Below are 18,610 nucleotides of genomic sequence, written 5' to 3' on the forward strand. Positions count from 1 at the left end.
TAAACTGCTCCAGAAAGGATGCTGTTAAGTGTTTGCAGAGGAGAGGAAATGAAGGTAAAACAGAAGAGGCTCATAAGAAACCTAACAGTGGCTAAGGTTAGGGGTGGGGCTCTAGGCTTTGGGGAGAAGGTCATTTTGTCCTGTTTCTCCTCTAATGAGCTCAGAGCTGCATCTCTTTACTTATTTTGTCCTCACAACAACCCTGTAAAGTAGGTTAGGTTGAGAGAGTATGATGGGCTTGCGGTCACACAGCAAGATTCAAAGTAGTGTTGGGGTTTGAACCCAGGTTGTCCTAGTTGTGCATTCTAACCACTACAGTGCATTGGAACCAGGGGAGTGTAGGGTTGCGGGACCTCCTGAAAGCGCTTCAGTTCCTTTGAGTTACAGAGAAAGGTAATGCTTGCCATGGTGACACTGCAACCCGATAACCTTAAGAGGCTGGCATTTCATATTCTGATTGAATTAACCAGCCACTTTCTTACCCACAGGATTCTTGTTTTCCTTTTATTCTTATATTTATGTCTTACACGCACAGCATGTAGGCTTTTGCCTGGTTTAGAAGGGTGGGAGCATGAGGTAAATTGAGCTTGCATTGCCTACACTGGGCAATGGTACTTAGGTCAGTTTGTCTTCACTTGGTGCTTACAGAAAAATGGAAAATGACCACAGCATTAGGACTATAATTGGTTAGCCCTTTCTCTGGTCTTTACCCGGACCCCCCACCCAGGGCCGTCTTAACACATGGGCACACTGGGTAGTTGCCCGGGGCCCCCAAGACCGTAGGGCCCCCATGCTAATCTATGTACGCTGTGTCTTGCTGTCAATGAATAAATAAATACTATACTAAACTATAAATATTTGTTATTGGAAAATGCATATTTAGCATGTGTTTTACTAAAGATAATGAACAATATTCATGTTAATTTGGCTTTGGATTAAGAATAAATACTGAAGTATAATGTAAGAAAGGACTTGTTCATTATGGAAGAACCAATACATATATCTTTAATCTTATCGACCATTTATGATTTTATTCCTGTGAGTGGTTGTGTAGGTAGGGGTCCCAGTGCACTGGTATTCCTGGGGGGCCCATAATGCTGTTAAGATTGCCCTGCCCCCACCCCTCTTGTTGTGACGTGGTTCTAGGGAAGGGAGATGCCTGTTCCTTTATACTCTGCTTTTCCCTCTCCTTGACAGACTTGGGGACCAGTTCTACAAAGAAGCCATAGAACACTGTCGTAGCTACAATTCCCGTCTGTGTGCTGAACGCAGCGTCCGTCTTCCCTTTCTGGACTCACAGACCGGAGTAGCTCAGAACAACTGTTACATTTGGATGGAAAAGAGGCATCGGGGACCAGGTATAAATCGCGTAATAGTTGTGTGAATGCCCTGTGGAGTTTTGTTACCAGGAACGTTAAGTTTTTGAGCATTCCCCACAGAGGAGAACCTGTCTAAAATGGCTGGCCTGAATGGAATCCCCTTTGTTAACTATGTTTAAGAAGGCCCTTCTTATCCCTTTGCCTCCACTTTCTATCAGTACAGATGATTGTATGACTTCCCCCTCCCCAGTGCTGAATCATATTAACTCCTTTATTCTTATTGATCCCTACTGAAGAAGGGCAATGGCGTGCCACTACCCAGGAGAAGGGAAATGTTCTTAAACAGGATTGAAAGGAAAAGGCACTTTTAGATTGTTATTGATGCACTTGAAAATAAATAAATTGATGCACTTCTCTCTCAACAGGAAACTTACATTAACATGCTTGCAGCCTTCAAGTGTTATTCTTACCTGTTTGAAAAAGAGACTAGGAGCATCTTATTCACTATTTACCCTTCTTTATCACACAGTATAAAAAAAGTAAATTTATTCCAGCTATGTAAAGCTCATGCTTTACGATTTTGGTTATTCTTTCCTCTTTTTTTAAACCCCAAGCAGAGAGGACAGGATTTTCAGTTCAAAATGTTTTATTTAAAGCTGCTTTTTTAACTGACAGGGGAAAAGAACCATAGGTGGGGCTGCGAGAGCTCTAAGTGAACTGTGACTAGCCCAAGGTCACCCAGCTGGCTTCATGTGTAGGAGTGGGGAATCAAGCCTGGTTCTCCAGATTAGAGTTCACCACTCTTAACCAGTACACCACGCTAGTGACCTCTTGGATATTCTTCTTTCACCCAGATGTGCAGCCTTCCCAGCAGAGGACAAATTCATAGACCCTTGGGTAACAAGTAGTCTCTGTGTCTAATAAATAACCTGCTTTGCAAACACGTGATTATGCAGCAGTCAGCTGTTTTGTGTCACCTACAGTGCCATCTTCAGCTGAGTTATGTCCTTCTGAATCCATTTGGGGATGTAATAGTGTATTTAGGATTGGATTGCTGGTCAGTACATCGACCCAAGACTGAATTTAGTGTGGTATAGTGGTTAGGGTACCCTACTTGGATGTGGAAGACCCATGTTCCCCATGCTGCCGTGGAACCTCGCTGGGTGGTCTCATGCCAGTCACTTTGTCTTAGCCTAGCCTACCTACAGAGTAGTTCTTGTGCGGAGAAAATGGAGCGGGGAGGGGATGTTGTAAACTGCTTTGGGTCCCCATTGGGCAGAATATCAGGGAATAAATACCTAAAATAAATAAAATGTAGGCACATTAAAATATCCCATCTTTGCTGTGAAGAATACTTGCAATGTTGGTGGTGGTATAACAAAAGGGAGGCAGAACAATCCCTTTGCCTGCCCACCTCTGAAATGCAGCCACTTATGGTGTGGGATGGACAAAAAGCAGTTCAGTGTTTCCCAGCAATACAAACCAAGTAGTGATGAACAGCTGGTGTGTGGGGTGTGCATAAGTGCATATGAGGAAGCCTGACACAGGTACTTGTTTTAGGGCTAATAGCCCTGTTTTGAAGAAAGATATGTATCATGGGGTATTTCTTATGCTCCTCTTTTGTGTGCCTTCTATATAATGTATCCTCCCATCCTCAAGGGAGTGATTTCTGCTTCTGGGTTAGACCTTTTTATTTTTATCTGTTTGAACCCAGCTTGTATGGTTATACAATTATGAACCGTGGCCCATTCTGGGAAAAACAGAAGCTTGCTGCTGATAGACGGCAGCTTCCTGGCTGCCCCTGTGTTTAGCACAGGAACTGTGTAGGAATGGTGCCAAGGATATTAGATCTTTTGCTTTATCTGTCACTAACCTAGTTAGGCAAAGCTATCTTACCCCCTTCTCTGGAGACACATCAACTGCAACTCTGACATATATGTCGTATGCTTAAATGTTACAGGATAGCTGCCACAGTCCATCCTCTTCCATGGTGCAAGGGAGGGGAAGAGAAAGAGAGTGAATTTCTCGTTCTTATAGGAATGCGGAGAGCAATTATGGTTAGGCCTGTATATTCCCCTTGTATCTTCTTAGAGAAACTTTCCATTACTTCATTACTAACCAAATCTAAGACTAGTAGAGATTATTGGCTCCTCTGTTGTATTCATCCTTCTATTCTGGTAGACCATCTGCATACCAGCTTTGCGCACTTTCAGTTGGGGGCTGTAGTATACAACCAGAAGTGCAGGAAAGGTGTCTGCCGAGAACAGATTCTTTTTACCTCTCCCCTTGGAATATCCCTGAATTAATAATGTGCAGGCTGCAGTGAACAGGGGCTCTGCAATTCCCCCCATCAGGGGTGTGAATAATTAAAAAAAAGAGGAGGTTGGCCCAGTTGAACTCTCTGGTGTATGTGTGCTGGAAGAGTGCATCCACTGCACGAGTGTTGTCTGAACGATGTGTGCACACAAGCCCTGTGTTTTAACCTCATCATCCCCTTCTAGTTCTTCTGACAGGACACTGCCAGCTGTTTTTCAAAGCTGTGGAGTAAGGGATGGTCTCTATATTCAGAAAAAGTAATTGATACAGTCCTCATAGGACTGCACTACTTCATGGTGTGGGCTTGCAGGACTGAATAATCCACAACGTTAAAAATGCCTTCTCCATATACATTTAGCATATTGAGAACAAGGGTTCTAACCCTGTTCTCTCCCCATTTACTAGTTTACTAGTATAAATATGTGTGACACACATCCCCATCTGGATTCTGTAGTGGCACGCATAGATTGGCTTTGTGTGACTTTCTGCAGCTGCCCCACAAGCATGGTTTTCAATAGCACTGTACCTGATGGAAAATTCCTTCCCATTTGTTGTACTCTTTTGCTTATGCACAGCTTCTAATTGCAGCTTTTTCATTGCCCTGCACTCCCGCTTCCTTAATCTACAGTAAAATCCAGAAGCATTTTCCTCTTGTTTTCCCACCTCCAACGCATCTATTTGCCTTTGTATTCAGTCCTCTGAGTAAAGGTGGTATCCCATAACAAGCAGTTCAGGGTTAATTTCGCACAATACTGCACATAACTCTTTCCCTTTCTTCCTTCCCTCCCCCCCCCTCCATCCCCCCCCAGCCTTTCAGTCTGGCTTTGAGTTATGACTCTTCTACACTAATGAGATAAACAACATAACTCATTGTGGGTCCTGCTATTTCCTTTATAATCAGATGGTTGGAAACCTCTGTGGTTGCCCTATAAGGCACTGAAGTGCAAGGCGAACAAAAGGCGAAGAAGACACATGCTGGCTATGTCAGTGCAGATGGAGCTGGGGGGATTCTTGGAGGAGCTGGAAATAGCTGTTTGTTTGTTTGCCTTGCCTTGCCTTCTCTTCTGACTCTGCATTTTGTTTGTCAAAAACCAGACACTCCCTTCTCCTGCAGAAATATTGTAGCAGTGCATCCTTCTCCTATTCCAAATTCAGTAGTTTCTGCTTTTGAAGATCACTTGGGTAAAATGAAGCCTTCTTCACAAATGAATATGATTGTAGTAGTACTGCTTGTTAGCACGCAGCCTCAACAATTAGGAAACGAAAAGCGGATTTTTATGTAGGGCATTTTCCATCCCTGTTGTGCCTCTTTCTAGTCTAGCTGCTAGGGGTTATCTGCACAATCAGCTTTTTGAGTTTGAAAGCACTCTGCTGGGTAGGAGGAAGGCAAGGGGAAGGCAAGGGAGACTTGTTCCTCCCACTGCTCAGGAAGCTTGTGCATGGGCACCCAACTGGAGAAACAAAAGAGAGGGAGAAATCTATCCTCCTCCCTCCTATCGCACCCATAATCTGTGCTAACTGAATTGGAGCAGTTGCGCTTGCCCCAAGTGAACAAGCAAATATCTTTGCAGCCTGCTTTAACGTGCCCCTAGTCTTGAGTTTTTCTCAGGCGACTTCTCTAGATCAGTGCTTTCAAGTAGCTAGTTGCTGCTGTTCTTCTGACCAGGGACCTCTTCCTTTCCCAGCCTTAAAAGAAAAGCCCTGCTCACAGTTTGAGTGACCTAATTCTTCATTGATGGATAGTGTTTTAGAAGAATGTAACTCTCTGTGGTTCAAGGCTGTAAATGGCACTTTCAAAACAGGGCCAGGGATTGCCAGATGCTGCTTATTTGGAGGACATCTTATGTGTTAATTTGTGTTTAAAAAGAATATTCCTCTTGTTCTCAAATGACTCCCCATATAGCCCATCACTGGTGTCCCTTGCTTCAGATTTCAACCCCGCCAAAAGTACGCTCCCTGACATCACAGGTCTGCAGTGACAGGTATTTCTGAATGTTTTGATGTCACAATCTTGGAAAAGAGAGAACAGGTAGAGGGGAAACTTTGCAATGCATTTGACACTCTTCACTCCACTTCAGATGTAACTTTGAGTGAATTATGTGGGAAGCAGTGATGAATCAGCTGTTCATTTCCACTTTGCCTAGAACGTATGTGCTTCATCTTAAACAAAAATGTTTAGTGTCCTGTCATTCATATTTATTCATGGACCTTTCTAGAACTACTACAGCACCAGTGTGGTATAGTGGTTAGAGTGTTGGACTCGGATTGGGGAGACTGGGTTCAAATCCCTACTCTGCCATGAAGTTCACTGGCTGATTTAGGGCAGTCATTGTCCCTCAGCCTAAACTACTTTCTCCTCTGAGGCAAGGGCATCTTGAAGCAGTGGGTGATTCCTATCCACTTCCGGGGAGGCAGGACCAATTTTCATTTCCTGTCTCCTTGGCAGGAATCGTCCCCTGGAGGATCCAGTTTAGGACTTTTGATGCTATAATAATCTAATCAATAAAATAATAATGTTCTCAGAAAGTCTGTATATTAAAATGTTACTGAGGTCTGGTTGGAATTAATCCTGTGTCTGAGCTGTATCACTTCCGACTCCAGGCTGAGGCTCATATGACACATCTTTTGTAGACATTTTGAAGGATGTTGGCCACCTCCAGATATGTGGTAAACTCAATCAGAACCCTTACCCATTTGTGTTTCCCCATTTTTTCTAAACACTCAAAAATTCAGTGAACATCACAGAAAGTATACAGTCATCCCACAGTGGAGTAATTGTACCATACTATCCTAAGCAGAGTTACACCATTCCAAGTCAATTAAAGTCAAAGTGCTTAGAATGCTGTAATTACTTAGGAGTGCAGTGGTAATGCATGAAGGGCTGTCATGAGCATAGCACTATTCAGTGGTCCTGCAATGCAAGAAAAATTACCTTTTATGTGGCATAATACAGAGAAGGTCCTTCCTCAAAATTGCAGCCCCCGGCCCAATTTTAAAAAAATGAACTCTCTGTCCTTTTTTTGAAACACCCTGACCTGGATGGCCCAGGCTATAATCCCAATCTTGTTAAATTTCAAAGCTAAGCAAGGTCAGCCCTAGTTAGTACTTGTGTGAGAGGCCCAGGGTTGAACACGTGAAGCTGCCTTATACTGAATCAGACTCTTGGTCCATCCAAGTCAGTATTGTCTGCTCAGACTAGCAGCGGCTCTCCAGGGTCTCAGGCAGGGGCCTTTCACATCACCTACTTGCCTGGTCTTGCAATGGTAAACCACCTGTGCTTGTCTCTTGCCTTGAAAAACCTTTGGAGTCGCCATAATTTGGCTGCAACTTGACATTTGGCATTTGTTTATTTATATGTTATTGAAAATGACATTTACTTGATTCAAATTATTAAATAAATTTATTATTAACAAATGGAAACACATTGAACTAGTATTTAATTTTCCGCTGTTTTGGGGGCTCTGATACAATATTTTGACATGAAGTTAGCATGTAATTACTGATGGTTCTCAATAGTCAAAGAATGGCAATATAATTTCCTTTTTCTTCAGGGAACATCCTTTCTAAGATCAGTCAAAGCCATACAGAAGATAGAGTAGGCATGGCAGGGTGAGATCATATCAGAATGACTGCTCATCCTAGGATACAGACTGAAGAAGTTTCTTGACACCAAAAAGTTCAGATTAGAAGACTGATTGGGCTAGCACAATCCTGTGGACCCCAGTGACTCTGCAGTTTGCCATTCCTTTGTGAATCACCCCAGAGTTTGTCTGCCTTTAGAAAAAATAGGGTGAATTAGTTAATTGCATCCAAACACTTATAGCTAGAAAGTTGTATATTTCAATGCACTCTGACATGACAAACAAGTCTTAGTTTGTTCTTAATAAAAATGAGCCAGGAAGTCATCCTGCTCACATCATCCCCTCCTTCCTATTCTCACATTCACCTGCAAAATTGGAGACGTCATGGTTCTATCTATCTGAAGTTTGTTGTCCGGGCTTTCATGACCTGAACACAACTAAGGAAAACTGTGGTTGCATGTGAAAAATTTGGTTTTGCTTCCCTTAGTGGAGGGCAAAACATTCAAAGAAAGCAGTGTGTAAGTTTTCATCATCTTGCTCATTATTATTGTTCAACATGAGATTTTTCTTCTGGGGCTTGTGAATATTGATGTTTTTTCTTCTTCTTGGTAACTACCTAGATAGCCCAGGCTAGCCTGATCTCATCCGATCTCAGAAGCTAAGCAGGGTCGGCCCTGGTCAGTGTTTGGATGGGAGACCACCAAGGAATACCAGGGTTGCCACAAAGAGGCAGGCAATGGCAAACCACCTCTGTTAGTCTCTTGCCATGAAAATTCCATGGGGTCACCATAAGTCAGCTGTGATTTGATGGCAAAAAACCCCACCTACTTTATATGTATGCTTATTTAATATACATGAACGCATGAAGCTGCCTTAAACTGAATCAGACCCTTGGTCCATCAAAGTCAGTATTTTCTACTCAGACCGGCAGCTGCTCTCCAGGGTCTCAGGTAAAGGTCTTCCACATCACCTACTGCCTGGTCCTTTGAACTGGAGATGCTGGGTATTGAACCTGGGACCTTCTGCATGTCAAGCAGATGCTTTACCACTGAGCAAAGATCCAGGATGATAAAGGATAGGTGAAAATGTCTAACTTGGAGCCGAATTTTGTTCCACACTGAACAGCTGTGCAGCAACTTCAAACACCTAATGCTGCAGACTTCATGGTGTACTAGTGAAGTAGCAAAGGATCTTTATTTTTAATAGGACTGAGTTCACCAGTGGCAACAAGAGAACTCCTGCGTGGAAGCTTGCTTACCCTTTGTGATTAGTTCACTGGGGCTACCTCAGCCAGGCTCCACTTTATGCTCTCCAGGGGTTTCCAAGTGCGAGTGAAATTTGGACACAACTTCATTGGGTGCTCCTGCAGCTGCCTTTTAATTCATTAAACACCTAGAATTCCTATCATGGAGCTCTAGCATCACATGTTATTTGGCCCAGAGCTTGGACATAAGCAAGTGGTTCCTCCTCAGACTTTTTCTGCCTGAATCATAGGGTTGCCAACTTCCAGGAAGGGCCTGGAGTTCTCCCAGAATTACAACTGATCTACAAACTACAGAGATTAATACCTCTGGAGAAAATGACAGGCTCATAGGGCAGACCATATGGCATCACGTCCCCACTGAACTCCCCCCCCCCCATACTTCACTCTCCCCTGGTATTGTCCCCAAATCTCCAGACATTTCCCAAGCTGGAGCTGGCAACCCTACCCAAGCAACTGCTTCATCTTGTTGAAAGAAAACTTTAGTCCCAAGTGGACTACTCTACTGCAAAGGATCCAGGAGCCAATTACCATTAAAAATCCCTGTGCTAGCTCTGACCTTTCGTCAGGCAAGCAACACAGTGTTGTCTTTATTGGGCCTCATCCAACCCATTACTGTTTCCAAACTCTTATTTAGGGCATCCACTGTCTCAACTGGATTTGCTGAAAAGCAGAAATAGAGTTCGGGTGTCATCTACATATTGATCATACATCAGTCCAAATCTCCAGACAATTCTGCAGTTTCAATTGCCTGTTAAACATCATGGGGCAAAGGAATCAATCCTGTGTCATACATACCATGGGGTAGGGTTGATATCTACCAGCACCGCCTTTTAGGTGCCAGGTAAAGTTCATCAGGCTCTTCTTTGGTTTTTACATAGGAGCAGATGCTCTCTGAAAGGTATAATTTTATTATTTTTTAAAAATTAATTCTACAATATTAAATTGTTATTTTTAAAATTATTTTGATTCATTGCTTTGATTGCTTTTAAATTAGGGAAGTGAGCTAGAAATCTCCTAAATATAATATAATAATAATAGAATTCAGGACGTGACGAACAAGTAAATCAGGATTCTAGAGAATGTAATGACAATTTGACAGCTAAATAAAGAATGCAAGTGCTTTACTTGCTTGTTTACTGCTTTTAACCCTCAGGACTAGCCCCGGGTCAGCTCTATACATATCCAGCTCGCTGCTGGCGCAAAAAGAGACGTTTACATCCTCCTGAAGACTCCAGGTTGAAGTTGCTGGAGATTAAACCAGGTAGGTACTCTCTCTTATCCCCCAACTCTCCCTTCTTTCTCCTGTTTACTGAGGATGCAGCTATCATGGTTCATAAGGGGTATGTGTGGGTGGGTATGTCTGAGCCTCAAGGATTTTGGCATTGCTACTTTATCCTTCCTTATCCCTTTTTAAACCTGAGAATTTGTTAGAATCCAATGTGTCATGTTGTTGTTTTGTGCTGAAAACATTTTTTTTGTGTGTGTGTGTGTGTGTGTAAAGTGCCGTCAAGTCGCAGCCCCCTTCCATTCTAAATACAGGGGCAGCTGAAATTGGCAGTGCAGGATATTTATGTCAGGACCTAGTTTGCTTCCTCCATTTTCGAAATGAGAAGTTTGAAAGGGTGACATTTATATCTTCTGGGTGTTAGAGTATACTTTGGTCTGGTATACCCCAGTGAATCTTTGTTATGGCCGAATCCATCTGTTACAACAGTTTTCTCTTGACAACAAGAACGAGGACACAACTTCACGTGGGAAGAAGCTGTTTGCATGAATTTACTTCCCGTGTACTTCAGCTGATTTCAAGCATTCTGTTGCAGTATCCCTCAAAGGGGGCCATGTGCTGTTGTACTGTTGGGTCAAAAGTTGTCTGAGTGAGGGCAACTATAAACAGGCTTAACTGTCACGTCTCACAAGAAATTCTGGAAATTGTAGCTTTCATAGAACCAAAATGAGTTGGGGGGATGAGTGCCATGACAGTTAAATCAGCTTTGATCTCCACTGTAAGCATGTACCTATTAGAGATCCATTATAGAGAATAAGACAGTTCATAGCATCTGTTCTACTGATGCTAAAATATTATAAAGTGAAGAGTTGAGAAGAGAACTAGAGGTGTTTTCTGCACTGCTGTTAGCAATTAAGGCACACTGTCTGGTGCTATATTTTTTATCAAAAATAAAGGGCACACACACATTAATTGGACCTGAGGTTTGAGCATAGGAGATGGCCAGGGAACCTCATGGTTTCTCTACCTGTAGTATCTATTATTTTTTAAGGCACATATAACTTTCTCTAAGAAATAAGACACAATCACTTTGAAGTCCATTTTCCAAACTGTGAGGGTTTTGTTCTTCTTGTTTTTTTTAAGGTGCTCTAGTTAATTGAGGCTCAGAGAATCAACTTCATTCATCAGGGAGATAAGGACCTGTCATAAAGATTAGATTTTATCTCTTTGAACTGTTGCAAAATTGAAAATATTTGAATCGGGGAATTTTATTTGGCTTAGTCATAAAATGTGACCAGATGGTCAATAATTAAAGCCAAACCATTGTCTATCTAGCAGGATAGTAACTAAGGTGCATAATAAACCTAATAATAGTATAAACCATAGTAAAAACAATACGTACTTTTCACTGCATGCCACAGCCACATACTAATAACAAAGTTTAATTTTTTTAAAGCTAAGAATACACAAAAAAATCATTTTCACACTCCTGTGTTTTTGCTTAGCTTCTTTTCCAACCATGTACTATAAATATGGCAAAATTCCTTGAAACTGAATATTATTCTTATTGTCCAGCCGTGTACCATTTAACTTGTATTCATTCATTTAATGATGATTATGGACTCTTATCTCCTGTGTTCAAATGCTCAATATCTGCTTTGGGGTAGCTCTTAACTGTGATGTGCACATTATGATGATGTAAAATAACATGATCAGGAGTCAAGCAATGTTACTTTCCGGTAAGAAAAACAGAACCTGGTGATATCACGGAAACAATATGCACTGTCTATGGTTATCTAGAGATGGGCAGCCCAGTCCCGAGGGCTGTTGTGGTGGAGGCAGCCATTTGCCAGAGCAACGGTGATGCCACTGGACCTTTCCATAAAGGAATACTGTAAAAGCCAGAGAACGGGCAGACATTTCTGCAGTGGGCTGCATGGGTGGTGCCCGTGCGGGAGTCCCCAGCACAGCACTCTTGTGCCCAAACGATGGCACAAGGGCACGAAGGCACTGCCAAGACAGATGTGGGGAGGGGGAGTCAACCAAGCACAGAGTGGAAGCCATAGGGAGCCAGCTCTGGGACACCTGAGGGGAGGGGCTCTTTGATGCACAGCCAGGACACGCCCATGGGCCCCTGCCACTCTCCCCCAAAGGCATGGAGCCCATGAAGTGTAATAGATTCAGCAACACAAATGGGAAGCAGGCCCCAACACCCTGCACACCATCACCCAAAGTGGCACCCCTGGCCCCAGGAGAACCTGGCTTGCTGCATGCCATTCCAGAAACATGGGGCTAGCCACAACTCCCAGGGCTTAGCAGCAGCCACTTGACTCAACACTGCAGCCATGTATGCAGTGCTGCCCCTGTGGGCCTACCCCGGAGATCCCAGCCACTGGTGTGGGGGGGGGGAATCTGGAAGGGCAGCACCAGGGACAGGCCTGGGTGTGAGGCCATGGATCTCTGCCAACATGTCCATGAGCAGCACTTTGATGTATGCTTGCCATCTGTCCATATCTCCAGTGACAGCCTCCAGCCACTCAAGGTAGCCATTAGTTACCGTCTCACCCTCAGCAAGCACTGATGACCCCTGGACAGACTATACTTCCACTCCTGCTTGATCTCCAGCTGTTTCCCCTCAGTGGACGCACACAGGGATGTGAGGGTGGGAAGGATCAGTTGTGCAGGCCATGGCCACTGGGAGCAGACGTTGGATCTGAGTCAGCAGCCCCACTAGGAGCCACATCAGCTGCCACACCAGGGTCCACACCAGGATACAATTCACTCCACCTCCATCTGAGAACATGAAGTCCACTTCCTGTGTTGGTCTGGGCACACCTAGCTATTCTGGGGGAATCGCCAATCCCCAGATCCGGAGGATGACCAATGCTGCCTCTATGGTCCATCTTGAAGGGTTGAGGGCACTTAGGTGCTCCAAGACACTGGCAGAGAAAGTCAGGGCAATAGGACCTGGGGGAGGAGGAACGGCAAAGTTTGGGGAACCCGGCCTGGCCAAGCCATGCAGGGGAGTATGGTGACATCCCCTCCCACAGGCACCTCACCTCCATTCCCATCTGTCCCAGTGGCAGCCACAGTTGAGGTGGTGGCGCTGTCACTAGGATTGCCATCTCCAGGTTGGCAAATTTCTGGAGATTTGGGGGCACAACTTAGGAAGGATAGAGTTTGGGGAAGGGGGGGGGGCTCAGTGAAGATGTGCTTCCATAGAGTTCACCCTCCAAATCTGCCTTTTTCTCTAGGAGAACTGATCTCTGTAGTCTAGAGAGCAGTTATAATTCCAGGAGATATCTAGGCCACACTTGGAGGTTGGCAACCCTCACTTTCACTGATCTCCATCTCCTCCTGGCTGACAACCATGGGGAATGTGGCAGAAGTGTGGCCACCTGGATGCCCCCCCAGGGGTCAACCAGAGGGACCATAGGGCTTGCAATGGGAAAATTGCCCCCCTCAGCAGGGGGGTTACTTTGGTCTCCAACCAGGTTGCTGGGATGTGGGTCACACCCTCTGAGGCCCTGGCCTCTCCATAGAGAGGGCAGGGGTTAGCAGGTGGCAAGGGGAGGCAGGGCACCCTCACGGGTCCCCAAGGAGTGCACTGTGGTCACTACCCACCAGACAAACTCAACACCGTGCCCCCACCACAGTGGGTGGGATGACTGCATGCAGCACAGATGCCACACCAAACAGATCCTTCACCTGGTTGGCCGCTGTGTGAATAGTCTGCTGGACTTGATGGACCTTGGCCTGATCCAGCATGGCTTTTCTTATGTTCACTACCCCCTAGTCATGTAGAAAGGCATGCATGTACCTCCAAGCTGGCCCCAAAGTGTCATTCTATCACTTCATGTTGGTCAGCTATGTCTGCACCATATGGTCGAGAGCAGAGACATGCTCTACTGCCATGTACCAGAAGGTATGGGTATGAAAAATGGTGGACCTGACAATGGTGAGGGCCATATTGGCATGCTTGACCACCTGTCCACACAGGAGCATTTTCTCCACCTCAATCCAGTTAGGCTGGAGATGGGCATCGACACCTGCCAGACCGGGTGTGCCTGCAGGCCACAGAGGAATGGATGGACGGCACCAGCCACTGTGGGAACTGCTGGACATGGGACAGCTGGGTCACAGGATGGACACGGGACAGCAGCACAGCAACGATGGCATCCAATCCTGCCTTTCTGGTATTGTGGTATGCCAGTAGAGGTCTTCACACAACACAATCAGCATTAATCCCTTGTTGCAAAGTTTGGTGATGGCCCCAAGCTTAGATGGCTTTTTAAAAGGACTATAAAAATCAATGGAAGATAGGCCTAAACAGCAAATGGAACCTTATGTTAAAAGGCAGTCTGCTTGCGAATAGTACATGTTTACGACAAACAAGGAAAGGGCCCTGTCTGTGAGCTTCCAGAGGACTCTAACTGCATTCTATTGAAAACAGAATACTGGACCAGAGGGATCTTGGTGTGACTCTACCAGGCCTTATGTTCATTAGGGGACCCAGTTCCTTCTCACTGAGCCATGTCAGTGCCAGTTTTTCTCAGTTGGAATAAAAATAGACATGCATAAAATCTCTTTTTAAAAAACCACTGGGCTGAGCATCTGTGTTCAATACACAAGTGTCAATATTTTATGTGTCAAAATTGAAAGAAGAAAAACTCGTTGGATTCCCTTGCAAAACACAGCACTACATCAGCAATCAGAACCATTCCATGATTAGTGGTTTTGGCCTCCATATTGGTGGAATTCTGGGAGCAAAGTTAACAATGCTGCCTATCAGGAACTTGAGCCAGAAGGACATTCCTTTCTGCATTTGGCTGGGTGATAGCTCCATTACCCTAGCCTCCAGCTGGGATATCAGCTGTTATCGGTATATGAATGCCACTCATGGAACTGCTTTTGCTTTGCTATCCTATGTGGGGGGGGGGGTTGATTTGTTTTTTGCTTTGCTCCATGTTATCAAACATCTCTGTAACCTCTGTAAGTTTTCTTTCTTCTCGAAAATTGAAAACCAAAATTCTCAGGATTCTTGCAGAATTTATGAAAACATGTCAAAGATCTACATTGCTGCCCATAGCCTATATGTTCCCTTTCACTGGGCCCGCTTTATAGTGATAATCTGAGCTGATTATATCAGAAAATATGATCACAAATGTACAGAGGCATATAGCATAAATAAACCACTTCAGTGGTTTTCTGCTGGTGTAATTGTAAGAACCACCAGCTATCCTTATTATAGCTGTTATGAATTGTTATTCTTTTTAATAAAGCACTACAGTATGTAGATGGAGGGAGAGCAAAAGCTAGTGCAGCCTCTTGAGAATCTCTCCTTAACTAAAAGGGAGAACAAGATGAAGTGATGCTTGTCGGTTTATTCCTTACTCCCATTCTGGGGCCTTCATGCCGACTAGTTTCAGTTTTAGCAGTTGGCCTTCAGTACAGGGAGATGCTAACGTGAGGACCCAGAATCTTTTTGTGTGGCCTAACTGAAACACTTATACAATGTTATTACTAGGGTTGCCAGGTCTCTCTTCACCACCGGTGGGAGGTTTTTGGAGCGGAGCCTGAGGAGGATGGGGTTTGGGGAGGGGAGGGACTTCAATGCCATAGAGTCCAATTGCCAAAGCAGCCATTTTCTCCAGGTGAACTGATTTCTATCAGCTGGAGATCAGCTGTAATAGCAGGAGATCTCCAGCTGGTACCTGGAGGTTAGCAACCCTAGTTATTATATTCCTGATTCTAAGACAAGATCTAGCCACTTAAATATTTGCAGCCACAGCACCACAAGATGGAAGGTGACAGATAATTTGGATATTCTATTATTTCAGTCAGTTAAGGTAGTGTGTGTGTGTGTGTGTGCGCACACCCATGTAAAGTTACCGTCTGCTTAAACAGAGATCTCTGTTTGCACTCTAGTTCAGCTTTTGTAATCACATCTGTTTTACTGGGCAAAAGGTCTTTGTAATGACTTGTTGACTTAGGAGGAGTCTTGGGAATCAGAAAGTTTTGTTCTCACTGAGACAGCTTTTTAAAAATCCCACAAACTCCTCCAAACTAAAACCCTCACCTGTTTTATCCATTTTTCAAGTTAGGTTCTTTTGTATGCACACTAGGGTATGAATGCATGTCTGCCACTCTCAACACCTTTAGATAAAAGCACCTACAGGATTTCAGTTTCTGAAATCTTAAGGCTTATCCCCAAAAGCTAAGCCATTTTTTCTTGTGTATCCTTCCTTCCTTTCCATTGTTGGCATTATTGGGTGTGTGTATGTGTGTGTGTGTGTTTACACAATGTACATATTAGGATGCAGCCTTTTGATCCTTCTTTCTGGGCTTTTGGTCACTCATCTGTATGGTTGCCAGGTTCCTCTTTGCCACTGGTGGGAGGTTTTGGGGGCGGAGCCTTAGGAGGGCGGTGTTTGGGGAGAGACTTCAATGCCATAGAGTCCAATTGCCAAAGCGGCCATTTTCTCTGGCTGAACTGATCTCTATTGGCTGGAGATCAGTTGTAACACAGGAGATCTCCAGCTAGTACCTGGAGGTTGGCAACCCTACTCATCTGGCATTTTAGCTTCTAATCAAAAAGGGAAAACTACTCATTTGAAATTTTCATGTAGGAAGAAGAGAAAAAAATGGAGCCTTCATCATCCGGTTTCCACCTATGTTTGTGGCCATAAAAGTAACAATCATAGCTCAGCACATGTGGTCATGCAGATGTAGCTAATCCACCCTCACTTAGGGAATATGGGGAAAACAGATCGTGTTGAGTAGCGGAAGGAAGCACAGGGGGTGGACATAGGGAGGGCTGTGGGTATGAGGAATTAGAAACAGGAGTAGCCTACTGAAAATTGTGTAGAAAAAGAAGTGGTGGGAACCTGAATGGAAAGAGAATGGGAATAAAGGGAGATATGGAGCCAGGAGCTTTTGGAAGTAGGATATGAGGGAATATGGATAGGTGTGACAGGGCTATGCTCACATTAGCTGAAAGAGCCAGTTGCAAGGGGTGAGATGTAAAACTGTGTGGGGCAAGGAATGGTACAAGCAACGTCCTTCAGCTGTGTGGACCACAGAAGTCTGCTCGACCTGAATTCTAGAGGTCAAAGTGTATCACACAGCCACTTGAGGACCATTTGATAATGGGATGCTGCAGGCTTTTTTGTCCGCTTGTAACCCCACCCCCACCCCCGTACAGAACTAAATTGTGGCAGAGCAACATTTTGTCTTTGCCTTGAAACTATATAATGTTGCTCTGCTTCTTATTAATGAAGTCCTGCCCAGCTGTGAGTCTCCAACTGTGAAGGGGTCCATTGCAGTGGATCTTACCAGTCTGTTCCTCTGGTATTGCCATATTCCTATAGTGTCAGACACGCACGCACACACACACAAACGAGCCTCTCTGAGTCTGGCTTGGCCAGGAAAGGGCAGCCTAAAAATAATAAATAAATAAGCGCGCTCACACACACACACACACACACACACACACACACACACACACACACAAAGCAGGGCCTTGGAAGATGACCTTAACAGTTGGGTAAGTTTTTATGGGAGTGGGTGGTCCTTCAGGTATGTATGCTGGCCCCAAGCTATATAGGGTTTTAAAGGTCAACATCAGCACCTGGAATTGTGTCTGGAAACAAATTGGGAGCCAGTATGGATAGGCCGTATAAGGCAGGACACTATTTTTGCAGACGTGGGTGGGTGAGGCTGTACATTCAGATAATAACTAATAAAAATCCAAGATGAAGACACCCTGCTTGTTAACCTTGGCAATGAAATGTAGGGTTATTAATGACTGCATCCTGTGGAACCCCACAAGACAGGTCCCACACTGATGAAAACTGGTCTCTGATCTTTAAGTCTGATCTGTAGGAAATAATTTGTAGTCCAAAGCACATCCCCTGATAGCTACTTCTGTCTCCAAATGCCTCAATAAGATGGCATAATCCACTGTATCAAAGGCTGCAGATAAGTCCAGTAGGAGCAACAAAGAGGCTTGGCCTTTGTCTATATTCAGACAGAGGTCATCAACTTAAGCTACCAGGGCTGTCTCTCTCCCATTGCCCACCCTGAAGCCAGACTGACAAGGATCCAGAGAAGATGAGTTACCCAAGAAGACCTGGAGTTTTTCTGCTACTGTTCTCTCAATCACTTTGCCTGGAAAGGGCAGATTAGAGACTGGGCAATAATTGGCGACATCATTTTTCTGTAGGGATGTTTTTTAAAGTAGTGGACAGAACTGCCTTGTGTAGTGGTTGAGGGAAGTGCCCTGAATTACTGATTGATTTATGATAGACACCAAAGGCTCATTTATGTGGTCTTTACATGATTAATGTGGCATCAACATATGGGGGTCAGTAATAACCCAACGCTTGCACAGGGAACTACCTTTACCTTTTTTACATGATTTTAGCAGCCAAGATGGGCAAGGATCCAGGGCCTTCACAGATCCCAGGATCCTGTCAACATCCTTAATGTTAACTGGGTCCAAATCGTCCATAACGGACCCAGGTAATGTATTAACCATTTATTCTGTCTGACCCATATTACAACCAGCATCCAGATCAGAGCATATTCACAATATTTCATCAGCAAAAGTGTCAGAGCTAATTGTCTGTTCCTGAAACAATAAAGGCTGAGATTTGGGAGTCAGCAGATGTTGAGATACCTTAAACAAGTGGGATGGTCATGAACTTGCTGATGCTATGGTCACAGAGAAGTAACATTTCTTTGCTATACTAACTGCCTCTTCATAGGTCTTCCAATGGGCTGTATAGCACGCTCAGTCAGATTCATTGCGAATTTTCTGCCAGCATCATTCTAGATGTCTCCCGGCTGTGAAGCAGCTTCTGTGACCTTTATGTTTATGGCTCATGACCAGGGGCTCCTGTAC

The 18,610-nt window shown here is 44.3% G+C and overlaps 1 protein-coding gene across 2 annotated transcripts in view; it reads left to right on the plus strand.

Annotated features, from left to right (window-relative positions):
* The window catches only part of DPF3 (double PHD fingers 3), a 201,272-nt gene that overhangs the window by 94,530 nt on the left and 88,132 nt on the right, over window positions 1-18,610 (plus strand). For both annotated transcript variants that reach the window (XM_056850839.1, XM_056850840.1), the window contains exons 2-3: window positions 1,198-1,358; window positions 9,634-9,741. In XM_056850839.1, coding sequence (XP_056706817.1) covers window positions 1,198-1,358; window positions 9,634-9,741 — 269 coding nt within the window. The remainder of the gene's footprint in view (window positions 1-1,197; window positions 1,359-9,633; window positions 9,742-18,610) is intronic.

This window comes from Euleptes europaea, chromosome 6 (assembly GCF_029931775.1).
Source record: "Euleptes europaea isolate rEulEur1 chromosome 6, rEulEur1.hap1, whole genome shotgun sequence".
Lineage (NCBI taxonomy): Eukaryota > Metazoa > Chordata > Lepidosauria > Squamata > Sphaerodactylidae > Euleptes > Euleptes europaea.